This window comes from Chamaea fasciata, unplaced genomic scaffold, assembly GCF_029207755.1.
Source record: "Chamaea fasciata isolate MVZ Bird 193981 ecotype frontalis unplaced genomic scaffold, bChaFas1.0.hap1 SCAF_25, whole genome shotgun sequence".
NCBI lineage: Eukaryota > Metazoa > Chordata > Aves > Passeriformes > Sylviidae > Chamaea > Chamaea fasciata.
Genome location: NW_027094110.1, coordinates 5,964,897 through 5,984,384, shown reverse-complemented (window position 1 = coordinate 5,984,384; position 19,488 = coordinate 5,964,897). Strand labels below are relative to the sequence as shown.

Below are 19,488 nucleotides of genomic sequence, written 5' to 3'. Positions count from 1 at the left end.
ATAGGTGCTTCAGGGCACCAGCACTGTGGTTTCTTATGCACCCAATGTACTTTAGACCTGGGTTAGGCTCTCCTCCCACTCTGCTGGAGCTATTTTTCCCATTTTCCCAGTCCTCTTGTTTTTATCCAGTTCCCAGTTTATTTTCTTGAGTGCATGCCTCCAGCATCATGTCACTTGGTCAGTCTTCCCTGGTTTATTTGAGATCCAAATCAGAGATTTCTGTCCTGACTGGCCGTCACTTTGGCATGAATCATGGAACAGCTCTCTGTTTTCAGTTCTAAATAATAAAGTACAGTTAATAAAGTACAGTTAATATAAGGAAGAAATAAAGAAAGTTCAGTAACTGTAGTTCTAGGATGGCAGGTGCCAAATGTCACCAGGCTGTGAACTTGAACAGTTTGGAATGTCCCATTTTAGAAGCAGAACCCCAAAGAATCTAATTTTATGGGAACAGTTGCATTTTTCCTCCAGTGTTTGTATCTTGGCTGATATCAAGATGATTTTCATGGAAGCCAAGAAAAGGCCTTACTTGAAATCCCTCCTCCAAACTCTGCAGTGCTGGAGACTAGCACAGGAAAGGTAAAGGCAGTTTTGAGGAAAAAAAATAGGAGCAAATACATGTTGTTCCAATTCTCAGAAGTGGATGAATTATTTTGCCTGAGCTCATGAGCACCAGAGTGGGAAACCAGCCCAGACACTTTGGCTGAGGTTTAGGCAGCTAAGAGGTCTCATAGTGGGATGTGTCAGGATCCTCCATGTGTTCTGCTCCCACCCCACCTCCCTCCTTGGGATGCAGACTGCCTGGATGCACTGTGGAAAGTTGGAAGAGCAGACGAAGTTTTATTGTGGAATAAATGTTCAAGGGTACAAGGACTTCAGCTGGAAAAAGCCTCTGGGGAAGCTGCTTTAAGAGAGGTTTTTTTCTGTGATTCCAATGGGAAGGAGCTGCAAACGAAGGAGTTTTTGTGTGGTCTGGGGAGACCTGAGCTCAAAACAGAGGTGGGGGAAAAGCTTGGCCACAGTCTTGTCTCTGTTTCTCAGAAAATAAAAATCGGGAGAGTCTGAAAACTTGTGTTAGACCCAGACTGAGCCAGGGGGAGGCTGAAGCTGGGAAACCTTCCCTGGTCCCTCAAGCCACTGATTGCAAAATACCAATGGGATTTCCAGTCTTGGTGAGGACAAATGCAACAGAGTCAGTGTGGATAGGGATCAATGGCCTAGTCTGGGATGCAGCAGCTGGAGGATGACGATGAAGACTAAAGAGAATGTTCCAGTGTTCCATTTCAGAGCAGGTTTTCTTTATCCCTGACTCTGCTGGCTTTGACTTGGCCCTGACTTAAAAGAATAGAATCTATTACAGGCTGGTGTGCGTTGGAAGGGACCTTAAATCCCATCCAGTCCCACCCCCTGCCATGGGCAGGGACAGCCCCCACTGTACCAAGCCAGATTCAGCCTGGTCTTGAACACTTCCAGGGTTGGGGCAGCCACAGCTTCTCTGGGCGCTTCTGCCATTGCTATTGCACAGCAGGAACAATTAGGAACAAATTTGGAAGAAAAGTATATTTTAAATGACAGAGCATAGAGAACAAGTAGAAAATATTTATAATCATTTAAAGGATTGTTTCTCCTTTCAGTTCTCTGCCAGAGCATTACAGATGTGTCTCATCCGTGGGAGAGCTTGTCAAATGAAAACTTTAAATTCAGAGGAAGACACTGAGTGTTGTGTTCGTAAAATAGAATTTCTGGGCAGTAAAAGTATCAAACAAAATGTCTGTTGTCATGAACTGCCTTCAGGACAGTCTGTATAGCCCAGTATAAACCCCAGACACACTAATGGAATTAAGTTTTATAGAGGAATAGCACTGAAACGTTTGATTGTGTATTACAGTTGCAGTAAGTGGATTAAATAGGCTCCATTCCTGTCTTCCTGCCCTTTGATTTATGGAATGAACCAGGCTCACTCTGGTTTGTAAATAAGTATTCTGCCTAGTTGTACTGTTACCATGAAATCACCAGATGCAACTGGATACCAATATAAATTAAATATCTGTCTTAGAAGGGCTGAATTTCTAAGCTTAATTCCACTAGTTCTAAGGGAGGACAAATGAACTGGAAATTTCCTTATGCAAACTCAATGTCTTAATGTTATTGCTGATTCAGAGCTACGACCTGGGAGTCCTGATTTTGGTGTGTCCTATTTTTCACCTATATTTTTGCTTTTAGTGCCACTTTATCCTTCCACAGAGGCCTTCGTTCAGCTTTTGTTGCCGTGCTGTTTGCTTTCTTGTGAAAGATGGATGTGATGAACAGCTACAAGATCAGGAAGAGCTTTTGTTAAGTGTTTTGTGAATGTCCTGTTGCAGCCACACTGGGTGTGCTGGGAGCCCTGGGGGTCCCCAGTTGTTACTGCCCCTTTCCCGGTGTCATGCGGCCAACCCCGTGCCTGTGGACTGTGTTTGGAAGCCAAGGAAGGCTCCGAGTCCTCCACTTTCAGGACTCACATTGCCTAATATGGTAAGGTATGTCTGCAAGAGCGGAGTTGTTTTGCTGGCATACAAGGGAAAGTTGACCAGTAAAAGGAACAAAATAGGTGGACTTCTGGCCAGCTGATAAGAAACTAAAATCCTTTCAATCCAGACAGCGCTGTGTGGTAGTGTTCATCCTATGCTTCACTGCTGCTGGCCCGGGGTCCCTTCTAAGGATTAAGGATACGTGTGTTTTCCCCTGGTTTTACCCTTGAATGTTTATTTCTAGCAGAGATGTGGTGTGATGTGGGAGGGAAACCATCTGGCTCATGTCCAAGGGCACGTAGGTGGCACCATGTGTCACTTGCATGGTGTAGTTAAATTAGAGAGCATTTAATTCTGTGTAACATAAGGCTGGGAGATATTGGCTCTGTTTAGTCCTGTTTATAAACAAATTGCTCTAATGGGCTGTGTATGCTGCAAGGGAAGATCTTTAATATGTATAGCAATATGAAATACCAGCAAAGTGCTGCAGGAAGGAGCATGAGCTGAAGCTTTGCCATAGAGCTTGAATGTGATGAAGAACATCCTCATCGTGTTCTGAGTGCTGTGAATTCTCTGGGAGGTGGAGAGGGCAGACAGCAGAGAAATTAAGATTCATTCTGCAAATATTCCTTTTATTTATTTATAAATTTATTGTGAATGCTTCACATTTGCACAGAGGATCTGCCTTGTGAGTTCTCCAGCCTGATGTGCTTATGTTGGTTTTTCTTAACCTCAATATGGGGAGAAGGGCATCAGCCTGGGTGGCTGCTTTCCCTGTTGTTACAGAACTTCACTCCTCAACCTGGCTCTGAGCACCAGTTTAGAGCTCTGGGAAAACATAATGTTTGTGCCTAAAGCCAAGTGACCCAAGTGAGTTATGTGACTACAGGGTTACAGCTAAATGCCTTCAGGTGAATTCCTCTAACTCAACGAGTTGCTGAATTAGGAAGGTGAAATGTGAAGCAGTGATGGGGATGGGGATGAGTAACACAAAACCAGCTAAAAATCCGTGAGTCCTGGGAAGATGAAGCGAAACAGCCAGTCCTCCAGGAGTGATTCGCAGGGCCACAAACTCATAACTATTTAAGGTAACTTCATGCTTTAGCATCCTGTTTAGTAGATTGCCGTCAGACTTGTGGTGCAGTCTGAGGTGGCTGATCTTTCTCAGTTGTCAGCAAGTCATTCCCCTGCAACCATGGGGCTGGGGTTGGCCCTGCAGCAGCCACCCACAGCTCCCTTGGCTGCTGATGGCATAGCTGGGAGGCCTGTGCAGTCAGTTCAGATGATCCCAGTTCACCCCCGGCTCCTTTTCCTTTGCACCCATGGCAGCTATTGCACACAGTGTCGGGATTCTCTTGCTTTCCTCCCAGGAGCTGGGAGCAGTGTGATGGATAGGGTGGCAGCAGGATCCATGACACGTGTGCTTCTTTCCAGTGCTGTGTGGACACAGCATGGCCACTCCAGGAAGTGGGAGTGCTTGCTTCAGGGTGAATGTTAGCCCAGACCCACTGGCCTGAGGAGCAGCATTGCTCCTGGACCATATCCCAGAGACAGAATAAATCTCATTATGGTTTTATGTCTATTTATGGTTGTAATTTTTGACTTTTTAAAGGTTAACAGTGTATGGTTGTGCTTATACATGTAACAGAGCATCCCATCACTTTTTGTGGGAAACTGTCAAAATCTGTCTCCTTGTGACATGTTCAAAACCGTGGAAAGGAGAAATATCTCTGACTGCTGAACTACTTGGAGCAGGTTCTGGGCCCCTCTGGGAGCTGATGATCCTACCTCAGTGTCAGTCATCCAGTGCGCTGGGGGAAGATGTCTCTCCTGACGTGATTGAAGTCATCCTCCAAAAAACCTGATCTGCTGAATTGAAACTCCTGCCTAGAGCAGTAGATATCTGGGTGGGCCTTGATGGCTGTGTTGTGGTGACACCAGTGTCTGCCTTGGAGAAAAGGGATTGGGGGCAGTGGCAGGGGATTGAGATGTGTCATGCTCAGGCCCTGCTGTCTGGCCCTTCTCCCCAGTGTGAAAATCTGCATCCAGCCCTGGGCTCCCAGCACAGGAACGATGTGGAGCTGCTGGAATGAGTCCAGAGGAGCCCATGGAGCTGCTCTGAGGCATGGAGCCCCTCTGCTCTGAAGCCAGGCTGGGAGAGCTGGGGGTGTTCAGCCTGGAGAGGAGAAGGCTCCAGGGAGAGCTCAGAGCCCCTGCCAGAGCCTGAAGGGGCTCCAGGAGAGCTGGAGAGGGACTGGGGACAAGCATGGAGTGACAGGACAAGAGGGGAATGGCGTCCCACTGCCAGAGGGCAGTGCTGGATGGGATACTGGGAAGGAATTCTTGGCTGTGAGGGTGGGGAGGCCCTGTCATGGCATCTTCAGAGCAGCTGTGGCTGCCCCATCCCTGGAAGTGTCCAAGGCCAGCCTGGACAGGGCTTAGAGCAGCCTGGGTTGGTTGCAGATGTCCCTGCCCTGGTGGGGGTGGGATGTAGATGATCTTCAAGGTCCCTTCCAAGCCAAACTATTCTGTGACTCCAGTATTCTGTGGATGCTTCTCTCTGGCAAAGCCCCCATGAAGCCGATTGTCCTCATCCCCTGTTATCCTATGCAGGCTGGTGCCATCACACATCTATGTGGTAAATTATTTGTCTCCCAGACATATCCAAAAAGAAAAAAAAGCAGAAGCTGTATTGCCTCAAGGCTAGCAGAGAACTTAGGAGTAATCTAAATTTGTTTGGAAAATTGAAGTCAAATTTTCTGGCAATAAAATATCATTTGGAAACAACCACTGTAGGGAAAATGGTATGTTACAGTGATATAAGTGTGGTGATGTTGTTTGTCCCTTTTGTCTTTAAAAGGTCACTTTCTGTTCAGAGTTTATATCCTCCCACATGCTTCTCTTCAGAAAAAACCTCATGTTAGGAGTCATTGTTAGTTTTTTGTTCTTCGACATGGACTTTCCCTATGAAAAATAACATTATTTGGCAGAAGGTGCTTCATTGTTTGGTATGTCAAGATGTTGAGTCCTTAAACTGCAAAACTCCTTCTGGCAGGAATTTCCCACCTGCTCTAGTTAATTTACATCCGATTGCTCATTATAAGGAACCTATAAGAAAGACAGAGAGGGACTTTTTACTAGAGCTTGTAGTGACAGGACAAGGTGAAACAGCTTCCCACTGTTAGATGAGAGGTTTAGATCAGGCATTTGGAAGAAATTTTCTCCTGTGAGGGTGATGAGGGCCTGACACAGTCTGTCCAGAGTAGCTGTGGCTGCTCCATGCCTGGAAGTGTCCAAGGATAGGTTGGACAGGGCTTGGAGCAACCTGGGATAGTGGAAGGTGTCCCTACCCATGGCAGGGGGTAGAACTGGGTGAGCTTTAAGGTCCCTTCAAACCATGTGTGATTCTGTGGTAGGTACCTACCAGGAACACAGTGCTGGCTGCTGTTGTGGGTGGGTTTGAGTGGGTGTTTTACCATATAAGTAGACTTTTCATTGATGTTAGATTCCATCCTTGGGAATGGGCATAACCTTCTGCACCACAACCTGCTGCTGGTGAGGGATGGTCAGAAATAGGTTTGAATCACAGTTCAATGACAGTGTGTGGAAGTTACAGATTTGCCTGGCCAGTGGCACTGGAATATTGCGTGTCAGCCATTCAGTTCCACAGCTGAGCTGACAGGTTTTACAGCCGTGGAGTGCATGTGGTGGGTAGAGAATCTGATGAATGTAGATAAAGAGCAGAATGGATCATGACTATTGCGAGGGCCCTGAGATTTTTATTTCTCTGCGTCATATTTTGGAAAGTCCCTTAGCTTGAAATAGTTGTTTCCATCTGGTTCTTGTACTGCTGTTTGCTTTCTCAGCTTCCCTGACGTGGCCTGTTCATAGCTGTGCAAATTGCTGTTGTGTTTCTCCTTGTAAGAAACCTGGGTGGGAAGAGGGAACCTGTCAGAAAACACTTGCTGAGTGCAACTGCCAGACAGCTTCCCCTGGAAAATACTATGTTCCAACGCTACTTTATCCTTAATACTTAGAACTAGATGAAATCTACTGATTTCATCAGCACTGCATGAGCAGTGCTCAAACTGGACTTGTGAGTGAATGGAGCAAAGCATCTCTGGATTTGCTGAAGCCTGTTCGGAGAAGGGCAACAGAGCTGGAGAAGAGTCTGGAGCACAGTTCTGATGAGGAGAAGCTGAGGGTGCTGAAGAGGCTCAGACTGGAGAAAAAGAGGTTCAGGGGGGACCTTCTGTCTCTGCACAACTCCCTGACAGGAGTGGGGAGCCAGGGGTCATCAGGCTCTGCTCCCAAGGAACAGGGACAGGAGTAGAGGAAACAGCCCCAGGTTGAGACAGGGGAGGTTCAGGTTAGTTATTAGGAAAAATTTCTTCCCTGAATGGGTGGTCAGGCACTGGCACAGCTGCCCAGGGCAGTGGTGGAGTCACCGTCCCTGGGAGTGTTCACATCCCTGGGAGTAGATGTGGCACTTGAGACATGGCTTAGTGGTGAACATGGCAGTGGTGGGGAAACAGTTGGGCTCAACGGTTTTTTCAACAGTCTTTGATCCTGTGATTCTGTGATTTTATTGTGAAGCTCTTTTTGAACAAAGCATGGTACTGAGTTCAGGAAAGAACCTCCCACTGTGAAAAGGCAAAGCCAGGTTTTGGATGGACATGAAGTAACCTCTCCATAGCCACCAGACCAATCTCTGGTGTACGGACCTGGCCAGGATTATGACGTGACAACAGGCAGCGCTGGGGTTGCCTCAGGGCTTGTGCCCATGGTTGCATTTACAGCCTGAATGGAATCCTGTCTGTGATCTTAGACACATTTATATTTTGCAAAGCTTCCACATCTGTCCCCTTCAACATGAGCCTTTTGTGGTGCTGGTTTGTTGTTTCTGGTTATTGCCACTGTTGCCACCCCTTTCTGTAACCTCTCACCATCAGCCTGTGTCAGGGGAGGGTTAGACTGGATCTCAGGGACAAAGGTTCTTCCCCCAGAGGGTGCTGGGCACTGCCCAGGCTCCCCAGGGAATGGGCACGGCCCCGAGGCTGCCAGAGCTCCAGGAGCCTTTGGACAGTGCTCTCAGGGATGCGCAGGGTGGGACTATTGGGGCGTCTGTGCAGGACCAAGAGTTGGACTCAGTGATCCCTGTGGGTCCCTTCTGACCCAGGGAATCCTGGCCTGTGCTGTGCAAATCGACGTTTTCCCTCCGCCGATTCAGATTCCTTTTATAGAAAACTCCAGCAGAGCCTGCACATCCCATTTACAGAACAGCTACTGCCTGACCATGTTGCTTTGCTTCAGTCCTGTAGCCCAGCATAACCCTGGCTGCCTTCTGCAGTGTGAAATAAACCCTGCAAGCTGTAGTTGACCCTGGTAAAGCTTGAGGTTGATTTAAAAGTCATTTATTTACAGTAGGGTTTATATATCATGTACAGTTGCTGTATAGCAGTAGTAGTAGTAATAATAATATTAATAATTTGAATTATTAAATCTCGAGATACAAAGTTCCATTAAATAAGCTAAATCAAATGCCCCGAAGTACAAATTGTAGACTAGAGTACAAGTAATGTTTCAGTAATTTCTTTTGAAGGTAATAGGCGTTGGCATTGTTACTGCTAAAGGAATTCATACATATGTTTTTAAACAGCTATATACAGACAGTTCCTTGGCTGTTCTATACACACAGTTCCTTTGCTGTACTTGCTGTATAGCACATTAATTTCTGTAATCCAGCAGCTCCTCAGCTGCCCATGACTATACCCCAGGAAGAAAAATCTATCTTTTGGAACAAGTTTTTAGTTCTCTCACTGTACAAAGACATACTCAATCAAAATCACCTGCTCAGGTTACCTAGTGTCATGAGAACCTGACTGTTAATAAGCAATGCAGTGGGTAAGAGTGGAGCTGAGTCACTACATTTTTTAGTTTGAAAAAGACCAATTAAACACAAAGAACAACCAACCAACCAGGGCCATCAACTCCTGAGCTGGAGTCCCGTCCTTCTCCTGCTCCGTAATCATCTCTGTAGCCAAAGGAGAAAATCCTTGTCAGGAAAAAACCACAAACACCACCCAGAACACAGAATAAGTGAGAAGACTCATAATCTTTTCCAGACTTAATGACACTGTAATTCTCTGGGTTCTATGATCACTTTTAAATATTGACTTTTGGTCACATCCCCTAGGATAAGTGACTGTGCTGCCAATTCCAGATTCACTCATTATGCACCAAAATGAGGAGTTTCTCTCCAGAACAAGCAGATTTTCTTTGCACAGAAAGCAATGGGTGCAGTGAATAAAGAGGTGAGAGCAGGAGGCTTAACAAGGCTGAGCCTTTTCTTTCCAGGTGAATTCCTTTCCCGGTGTGGTGTGGTGGGTTAGGGTAGGATAGGCTGGGGACAGTTTACCACAAGATCCCATGTGGAGAAATCAGTGACTGGTCCCTGATGCAGTGGCCCCTTGGGTGTAACCCTTGCTCTGGCTGTGGATCAGTGTGTGTTAAACCAGAACTGTTCGTGCCTGTTGGAGCCACCCTCAGGCTTGTTCGTTGCAGATAACAGCTCTTGGTCTGATCTGGATGTAGTGGGAGACAAGTAAGGCAAGGAAGATCCCCTTCTGGGACCGAAGCAGGGGTGCATGAAGAGCACACAAAGAATAGCTGTTATTTTGGGCTGGAGTAACCACCAGTATCCTGGGGTGATGCTGATCACAGGATTATTAAACTTTGCCCACTGTTGCAAAGGTGTGAGGTGCAGAATTGCGGCGCTATGGATTTCAGTTTTGTGGGCCAGTCCAGTGACATAAAAGCAGTGGGAAATCTAATTCTGAATCTGTTCTCTAGAACCCATGAGGGTAGTTCAATGGTAAATGGGTTTTTTGTGTTTAAACTGAGTTTCTGGTACAGGTTGCCCAGAGAAGCTGTGACTGCCTCATCATTCAGTGAGGAAGTGTTCAAGGCCAGGCTGGAGCAATCTGGTGGAAGGTGACCCTGGCCATGGCAGGGGCTGTAACAAAATGAGTTTTAAGGTCCTTTCCCACCCAAACCATTTTATAGTTCTCTTTTCTTTTTCTGGATATTTTACAGAACTACTTTACACAGAGAAACATTATTTTCTGAGCAAATAACTTTGGACATATGACTTTGTAGCCTAACTCTTGGAAACACCTGCCAGCTTATTTTGTTCCATTTCTCCAGAGAATGTGTCATGAGAATAGATGCAGTTTTACAGTTTATTTAGGTACTGCATAAAATGACAGATTTTTTCGATTCCCTGGACCAGTGCATGACTTGACAGACAAACAGCACATTGTGCTCCTGCAGTGGGAAACCCAGAAGGGGAGGATTGGGAAGATTTGTTTACTTGAACAGCAAACAGCTGAACTCGGTAGAAGGAGGTGCCATCAGGTATCACAAGTGCCTGGAGTGGCATGATGCGATTATGGAGGTTCTCTGTGTCTTAAAGAAAAGTGAGCAAAATGGGCTCAGTGATAGGCTGGGGGGCTCAGCCTGGAGAAAAGGAGGCTCAGGGGGGACCTTCTGGCTCTTCACAACTCCCTGACAGGAGGGGACAGCCAGGGGTCATCAGGCTCTGCTCCCAGGGACAGGAGTAGAGGAAACGGCATCAAGTTGTGCCTGGGGAGGTTCAGGTTGGTTATTAGGAAAAATTTCTTCCCTGAATGGGTGGTCAGGCCTTGGCACAGCTGCCCAGGGCAGTGGTGGAATCAGCATTCTTGGAAATGTTAAAAATACCTGTGGATGTGGCACCTGGGGACATGGTTTCATTGTGAACGTGGCAGTGCTGCGGGAATGGTTGGACTCAATCTTAAAGTTCTTTTCCAGCCTCGGCGGTTTTGTGACAGGTTCAGAGGAAAACAGGAAGCCTGTTGCCTGCCTCTCCCTTTTCTGCTCATCCAGTTGGGTTGTAATTCACAGGTAGCTGTGCAGCACCATGTTCTTCCATCACTTGACCCAGAACAGGAGGGGGTCACAGCAAGGGCTGTGCCGCTGTTGAGACCCCATCCTCAAAGGCTCAGTACCCCAGTGCCATCTTAAACTGTTGCTAGCCCTGAGGCCAGTTGGGAAGGAAGGCTCATCTGTGTGACTGAATCCTCCCAGGCTCCACATCAGTGTCCAAGGTGCCTGTTGGGAATGGTCCCCAGGAGTGCCCAGTGGTACCTGGAGGAGCCTTGGTTGGCCAGGGATAAGATGGTGCCAGAGACCTCCCCCATGCTCAGTGATCACAGGGTTGTGTGCTGGGACAGGGGGGGTCCCTGGCTGTGATTATTTAGCAGGTGTAGGCAGGGAGGCCCTGAGGGAAGGTCACAGTGCCGAGAATGTCGTGGTGCTGTGTGGGCCCAGTTGTGTTTTCTGCCCCAGCTGAGCCAGTGTAGCTGGAGACACCATTGTGCTCCCTGGGACGTGCCTGCACTGGGAGATAGAGGAGGTTTGGCTGCAGATGAAGGAACTCAGCTGGATGGGAAGGAGCTCAGTGAGGTACACGGTAAACCTGGTGTGAAAAATGACAGCTGGGACTTTCAAGAGATAGTTTTGGGATGATTTGTTCCAAAAATACCAACTACTCTTGTTCTTCAAGTTGTATTAGAATTCTGGTCTCCCAAGAGGGCTTCTCCTCCTCTGCACTCAGGGAATATGCCGTGGGCTTGCACCACCCCTGAGCATCACTGCAGCTCTGGCTTTAACTCACAGATTTGTTTTCCATTTTTGTCTGCTGCGGGTTGGAATGTTGCAGTGCTGCTGACATTTTTTTTTTACCAGCATCATCTTCATAGGTGAAGATTTTCAACACAGATAAAAAGGGTGTATGTATTTTCTTCTCAAATATTTAGCTCAGGGTTTCATCCTATTTCTGGTACATCATTTTTGTAGATATAAGTTCTCCTGTCTAACTAATTTTAAAAATGGAGTACAAACACAGGTGTCATCACTAAAGAAATGGAGAATACAGACATCTGCATGGAAAAGGAAGCAGCAGAATCTGCTGAGCTGGAAGGGACCCACAAGGACCATCCAGTCCAACTCCTGGCCCTGCCCAGGACGCCCCAACAGTCCCACCCTGTGCATCCCTGAGAGCATTGTCCAAACACCCCTGGAGCTCTGGCAACCTTGGGGCTGTGCCCATTCCGTGGGGAGCCTGGGCAGTGCCCCAGCACCCTTTGGGGGAAGAACCTGACCACTTTTTGAGTGAAGGTGTATGAAGAGTGATCCAAGCCAAGACCACAGCTCTAACTATAGGAATACACTCTTTCATGTAAATATGGGAAAGGCATAATACTATAGTGTAGTTGTGCTTCTATAGTCCGAGGTGAGAGGAAACTTTAAGGTCATTTTGCCCAGAAATAGGCCAGAGCATGAAGTTAACATTTGCACAGCCTCGGGGGATTGTGTGCAGTGGTTGTAGAAATGCTCCTGGAAAATGATTTTTGTGCATGTCTTTCTGAAAGCTGTGTAAGTATTCCTTAGTAAAGTACACAGCACCACAGCTAAAGCATGGACTGGCCTGGTTCTGACTGAGGAATCTCCTGAACAGACAGGAACAGTTGGATCTAAACAATGACCTTAAACATGACATAGCTGAGGCTGTGAGGAATAGCAGCACAGTGAAGGAGAGTCATGTTTCATACTTCCACTGGGGACTACTTGAAAGTAAACTGTGCAAACCAGCAGGAAGAAAGCCCTAAATCAGGCATTTGTTGGAATAGTGCTGAAACCTGGCATGGTTTGCCATATTGCATCTCTTGCTGTTCTCTGTGTCCTGGCTAATCAAGCCTCCCCTTCTCTCTAAAATGAGTTACTGGCCGCCAAGCTATGTTAGTTAGTCTGTGAGATCTACACTGGGTCACTAAATGATTAGTATGGAATGGCTCAGGGTGTATTTTGGATTTGGGCTGTGAGTTCTGTACTAAAATGTTGATTTTGGAGCTTTCCTGCCCCTCCTCAGCAGAAACGTGACCATGGAGGGATGTGAGAATGGTTTATTTGGGATGGGATGGGAGGGGAAGCCAAACTCTGCAATTTAGAGCTGTGTAGCTCCGCCTTGGTGACTAAGCTAGGCTTTGTCAGCCCTGGAGCTGGGATTGGGACACTCCAGTGCACCACCGGCCAGTTCGCCCAGTTTCACTTACACTGTTTTGAAACTCCAGAAACTGAGACTGGTGTAAAAGGATCACACTGCGTGCAGGGTCTATAAATATGCATCTAAAGTGTCTGAATTACCTTGCTGTACAGCGGAGTCTCCAGGCACATGGAGAGGTGTGTGATGAGTGCAATAGATGGAGGCTGAAAAGATCAAGGTCCTGCCCCAGCCTCCTGGAGCAGCAGGGTGCCTGTCACTGCCTTCTTGTGTATCTGGACTTCATTTCCTTACCTTGAAAGGGGAATGCAGAGATATTACCAGGCAGAATTAGACCTCTCCAAACTCCTTTCCCCCCCTCCTGCTGTCAGTGGATGATTAGTCCCCTCCCTCCTTCTGAAGAAGTATCGAGAAATCTGATCTCACTGTGACTTTCTTACAGCAGGAAAATCTGGCAGCCCTGTCTCCTGCTCTCCCTGGTTACACATGATGCTGCTTTGCCCCTGAAAAGTGAAGATGCTGGATGGCAGGAAGAATTACTGTAGCTGCTATTTCAAGCCCCTTCCCCAGTTCTGTTCCAGTTAAATTACTCAGGTGCCAAGCAGGGTGCAAAAAGAGGCAAAATTTCAGAGCAACGCAGAATGGGATAATACTCTTAAAATATTTTTATATAGATACTATTCTGCACTTCACAGAATAGTCTGAATTGGAAGAGAACTTAAAGCTAATCTCACTCAATTCCACTGCCATGGGCAGGGACACCTTCCACTAGACCAGGTTGCTCCAAGCCCCGTCCAACCTGGCCTTGGTAGGATTTGTTTGATATTAAGCAGATGTGAAGCTGGAGCAGGACATGTGCTGCAGATGCAACGGCAGGACAGGCACCTGCTCTAAGTGACCCTGCCCTGACGGGGGGTTGGACTACATGATTCCCAGAGGTGCCTTCCAGTCTCAACCACTCTGTGATTCTCGGTGGTTCTGTGAGCTTGTTTGAGGCATTTTTCAAAGGAACATCCCATGGACCTATTTCAATAGGACACGAGGGACACACACTCACCTTTGCAGGGAGCCATCTTGCCACTTCCAGTGAGCTTGTGCAGCAGCAGAGCTTGGCAGAGAGCTGGGAATTTGGGAGAGGTACATGTTCTCCACACCCTCTATCCTTTCATCCGAGCTCCTCTCCCTCCTCCTTGATTCCAAATGCTCCCTTGAACCAGTGTACATTACACAAGCTCTGTGCCGCCCTTCCACAGCTCAAACAGGCTTATGAGCAAACAACAAAAATCCTGTTGTGCTGCCCAAGTGTGTCCTCCCTTTCATGGCATGAGCTGCTCCATGGTCTTTAAATCATCTCCCTTTGTTGCAGCCACACACACTTTCTGGAATTCAGCCTCTGCAAAGTGCCATCATCTCACCTCCAACATCCCACTCACAGCCCACCAGGCCTCAGAAGCTTGCGAGGGATTTTCTTTTCTCCCCCCTTCCATTTTTTTTCATTTTTTTTTCCTGCCCAAATCCCAAAACCAATCCCAAACCCAATTTGGCAGCCCAAATCCCAAGCTGAAAGTGAATCGCTGCTGCTGGCTGCCCTCCAGCATTCCTCTTGGAGCGAGTCAGGATCTGGAATGTCAGAATGTCAGAAGGCAGCGCGGGAGGGACGGGAGAAGGCTGTGCGTGGTTAAGGGCGCCGGAGGGGGTGGAGGAGGAGGAGGTGGAGGAGGAGGATGGAACAAAACCCAACTTCAGCTGGACTGCCCCTTTCCAAACCAGCGTTTGTTCCTGATTTATGCTTTTGTGTTTCGCTTAAAACGTGCGGCTCCATGCAGCAAGGGCAGAGCTTGCGGCTGCGCTCCGGAGTAAATCAGGGTTTGCTTTTCCTTTCCTTTTTTTAGCTTTTTTTGGCAAAAGCTTCGTGTCTAGATAAAAACAGCCAGTTTCCAGCTCTCTCCTTGAGCCGGGAGTTTCTGCCTCCTGCAGTTCTGGGGAGAGGTTGATCCCTCTGGGCCTGTGGCACGCTCTGGACAAGGGGAAATGTCCTTTTGCGGAGAAGTCGGGACGGGGCCCAGGCAGTGAGGCTGGCACAGAGCAGCACCCGGCACTGAAGCACAGCAAGTCCTTGACACCTTCTCTGCTTCTGCTCGGACAAGAAACATTGTGGAGCCTCAGCTCTTCTGCAGCAGATTAATGCCTAAAATTATACACCCTAAACAGGAAGGTTTAATTACCAGAGCTGTGAATAGTTTAATTAGTTTGTTCTGACCTTGGAAGAAGGACCTGCCCAGCACCGTAGAGCAACAGGAGAGCAAGACTGGTGTTGCTTCTCACAGACACCCAGCCCGCGAGGCCATGTCGTCCCTGTACACCAGGAGTAAGGAATATACTCGCAGCAGGAAGGCTCAGTCAGACTCTCCCCCGTCCTCTCCTTCCCCGATCGCAAAGACACTCAGAGTAAGCACCTTTTTCCTTTCTGTATTACCCTGCTCAGCACATGCTCTGAGCAGAGCCCGGTGGTGGCGGTTTGTTGTCCTGCCCTTGTAGACCTGTGGCTGTGGTTTCCTTTGGAAGGAGGATGGTTTAAATGAAACTTGGGATGGTGTCTCTGCAGCAACAGGTTTTAAGCAGCTGCCAGAGTCTCTGCACTGGGGTTACCTGTGTTAGTGCTGTAGGGAATTGCTGGTATGATAGTTTCCCCCCTATCTCCCCTATCCTGGAATATGGCTCTCCTGGTAGGCTCTTGCTGGACAAAAACCTCCCTGGTAAAAACAAGGCAGAACCTGACCAGCTTGTTAAACTGCACTTTTTCCATAAACACTTTGATACTGCTGCTGAAACCAGGTTTGTGTTCGACTTTCACCCCTGGGGATGAGCTGGCCTGTGCTGTAGTTTAATAATTTCAACACCACAAAAAAAATTGAAGAAAACCACCTGTAGCAGGAGGCCCCAAACCAGAGCTGATATCCTCCTCTCCAAAGGTGTTGGAAAGTTAGGAATGCTTCTCAGCAGTATTGCTGATAGCTCCAGAGTCATGGGAGAAACTGTCACAAACCCTCTGGGTCTGTATCGTTGTACAGGCAGCCTCTTCACCATCAAGAAATATTATCATGCTGGAGTCAAAGCCTGGAGGAATTAGTTTTTAACAGCCAGGCTAATTTTAGATGGGAGTATTAAATTAATTCCAGCTCCGGTATTTGCTCAAATCAGATATGCACTGCCTGCTCTGTTGGAAGGGACAGATCTTGGTCTGGAAAAGTATTGCCCGAAATATTTGAGTTTTTGACCCACTGCTGTGGCATTAATGGAAGCAGTTCCTGACCTAGGGAACTTCAGCCTCAAGGCTTCTGTGGCTGCTGGTTGCCCTGGGCTGTTAATTGTAATCAGGAGCAGGTGTTTTCTTCCTTCTGCAGCTGGAGTGTCTTTGGGATGGTTCAGATCATCTACAACTATCCCCCGTGGGCTTCCCTCATTAGTTTAACTTCTGCGCTTACCATTCCTCACTAAAGGGCTGCAGTATTGATCACCAGCCTGGTAACAGGTGGGGAACCATTCCATTGTGCTGAAAGTGGTTTCATTTCTTTCAAACCCCAAGCTTTTAAGGTCAGACATGTTCAAACTGACTCATTTCTCCCTCTTATGCATCTGGGCATACGAGTGAGTGACAAACATCTCACAAGAGCCCTGAGCTGTGCCTGGAGCAGATTGACAGGAGGGTCTGGTTCCTCTGTCCAGAGCCATGGGGGGACTGCAGACTTCTGGGGGTCCGTGGGTGTTGGAGAAGATGGTGGGAGCTCTCAGGTGAGTAGAGGTGGTGCTTGTTTCTCTGTCCATCACTGCAGTGAGATTTGCAGGCTCCTGGGGAGCTGTGGGTATTGGAGAAGGTGGTGTGAGTTCTCAGGTGGTTACAGAAAGGTGCCAGGTGGGAATGAGAGGGCCTGGAAAAAAGCTTCTTGTGGCAGAGGTTTTGATGAAAACCAACACATGAGCATGGAAATCCTTGCAGTGGTAAGGCAGTGCCAGCTGTGACTCCACCAGCATCTGTAGGGAAAAAACAGGTGGGGCATGCAGCAGCATTGACTCAGTCAGTGTAGGAAAGAGCCCTGGTGCTATCTGGGTTATGGAAATAGCCCATGCCTTAAAAGGCTAATTAGGGAAGGATTGGCTTCAGGCTAAAATAAGGATCTGAGTTAACTCTTTCTCCAAGACAACGTAATTTTGCCACAAGCAAGAGAAATAAGGGAGTTTGGTTTACTCTGCGTTTGTCCCATGTGTTTATTCCTCTCTACCCACTCCCCCATGCCCACAGTAACAGGCCTGTGCCATGAGGAGCTACCACCCTTCATAAACCAGATAGAAATGTGAAGTCTTGGAGTCTTTTATCTTTCCATCCAGTCTGTTGATACCAGCAGAGCTCTAAACATTCCCAGCTGAGCAGGGGTGCGAGCACACACGAGCAGGCAGAAGCTTCACACATGGTGCACACAGGGAGAAAACTCTTGGAGAACCAGGCAGAGCAAAGGAGGTTTGACTTATTGAGGTATCCGTGCCAAACAGCTGCATTAAATGTCATTTGCCAAGCAGTTTCCAGTGGCATTCCCTCTGCACTTGAACCGCTCTTGGAATGCTCCTCCTTAGGAGTTAGGATAATATTGCCTAGGGTTTTTCTTCCTTTGGTTGATGGGAAGTCCCCAAATGCACAGCTAAGGACGGGGCACACTTTGCAGTGAACTCACACAATCTATAAGAGAGGGAATATCCCTGCACAGGATCTTATGGTGATAGTGGGGTGTTGGTCCCTGTGCCAGGTCAGCACCATCCCATAGGCCTGGGACCTCCACAAACTAAAACACCCAAATCCTGTTAAATCCCCCAGGGTAAGTGTTGCTTTAATGAGGGTGTTCCTCAAAAGAGGAAACGCAAACCCCTTTGAAATCAATTCAGATTGTCCCATTATTTGGCACAAGCTTTAAGTGTTTGACAGTGGGTACCTTGTCATCATGTTTTCACCACAGTGATTTAGCTTGAGGTTTCTCCTCCTGAAAAAAATAATACTCACTTCCAAGAATGTAATTGGCATCCAGTGGCATGAAACCTGTTGTGTGCATTTAAGCAAATAAATGACAGGATTGGAAGGGTGAGAGTAAAGTCAAAGACTGATTTTTTTTAATTTTTTTTTAATTTTTTTATATATATATATTTTTCCCCCCTATTACTGCTGGGTTGGTCATTTTTTCATGCGAAGTACCACGTAGTTTGTGTTTATGCTTATCCATCTCTTTGTTGTGGTACTTTCTAACCCTTGTGCTTCTCCATGGGCTGTTGGTTAGGTGGGAAAACAAAAGTTAAGGAGAATGCACGCTCCCAACTTACTGCAGAGATTCCAGTTGCAGCTTTTCAGTTGTTTCCCACCTCTTTGTCAAACCTTCCCCTTTGTTATAAACTGCTCCTTCCTGAGTGGTTAGCTGATATTTTTTGCTGTAAAAAAGACCATCAAAACTTGAAATTGTCATCGATGTGGGCTGCTGGTTCAGTAGTGGCTGCATCTGTGTGGCTGCCATCACTTAGAATCCCAGAATGGTTTAGATTGAAAGAAATCTTAAAAGCCCATCTTGCCACATGGGCAGGGACACCTTCTAGTAGCCAGGGTTGCTCCAAGCCCTGTCCAGGCTGGCCTTGGACACTTCCAGGCATGGGGCAGCCACAGCTGCTCTGGGGACCCCATGACAGGGCCTCCCCACCTGCACAGCGAAGAATTCTTTCCCAGTATCCCATCCAGCCCTGCCCTCTGGCAGTGGGAAGCCATTCCCCTCTTGTCCTGTCACTCCATGCTTGTTCCAAGTCCCTCTCCAGCTCTCCTGGAGTGCCTTTAGGCACTGGCAGGGGCTCTGAGGTCTCCCTGGAGCCTTCTCCTCTCCAGGCTGAACACCCCCAGCTCTCCCAGCCTGGCTTCAGAGCAGAGGGGCTCCAGGCCTCCTCTGGACTCATTCCAGCAGTTCCACATCCTTCCTGTGCTGGGAGCCCAGGGCTGGAGGCAGCTCTGCAGGTGGGGTCTCACCTGAGCAGGGCACAGGGGCAGAATCTCCCCCCGCCCTGCTGCCCATGCTGCCCAGCCCAGTCCAGCACGTGGGGGGTTCTGGGCTGCCGGAACACGTGGCCGGGGCACACTGAGCTTCTCATCCACCAACACCCCCATGTCCTTGTCCCCAGGGCTGCTCTCAGTCCATTCTCTGCCCAGCCTGGTTGTGAAGTAGCTGCTTGATGGTTGTTAGTCACTCCTCAAGAGATTCTGTATAATTCTCCTCGTTCTGTTCATGCTTACGCTTTCACTGCAAGGCTCTTTCCCTCTGATGTTAGATCGCTCCCTCATTAAGCTACCTTCAGAGTACATAACCTGAGCTTTCTAGCTGAATTTTTATCAGGAAGAGCTCAGCAATAAAGCTCCAAGTATATGCAGTGGTCTACACTGATTTATTATATTCAGATTGGAGCATCTGAAGGAGCCATGCTGGGTGAAATATGGGATGCAGGAGCATCACCTTTTATGGGCCGTATGTTTTCACCAAGTCACTTGATAGTAATACTTGAGTATAAAAAGCAGCAGTTCCCAAATCACCGTCTCTGTTAACGAGCCCCCACACGGAGCCCGTGGTGCTCTGAGCAGGGCTCTGAGCACTGATTACCATGGCAGCAAATGCACCAAGGCCGGCTACGGTCGTGTGCACATGTACATCGGGAAGGCAAAGCCAATCTTACAGCAAAAAAGAAAAGCTAATGCACAAGAACGTGAGTGGCTGAGCTGCAGGTGCTCAGCATGCAAATCACACTGACAGGCTTGGTGTTAATGTTTAAGTGATCGTAGCACCCCAGAATCCCAGAGTGATT

The 19,488-nt window shown here is 47.8% G+C and overlaps 1 protein-coding gene across 4 annotated transcripts in view; it reads left to right on the top strand.

The window, feature by feature from the left end:
* PPP1R12B (protein phosphatase 1 regulatory subunit 12B) overlaps nt 1-19,488 on the top strand; it is a 131,663-nt gene that overhangs the window by 86,274 nt on the left and 25,901 nt on the right. Inside the window, exon 20 of one of the 4 annotated variants that reach the window (XM_066204081.1) lies at nt 2,224-2,411. The exons of 2 other annotated variants lie outside the window; for them this stretch is intronic. In XM_066204081.1, coding sequence (XP_066060178.1) covers nt 2,224-2,349 — 126 coding nt within the window. In that variant the 3' untranslated portion in view covers nt 2,350-2,411. Of the gene's footprint in view, nt 1-2,223; nt 2,412-14,389; nt 15,061-19,488 lie in introns of those variants that run through there. One more of the 4 variants, XM_066204082.1, reaches the window with a different exon arrangement.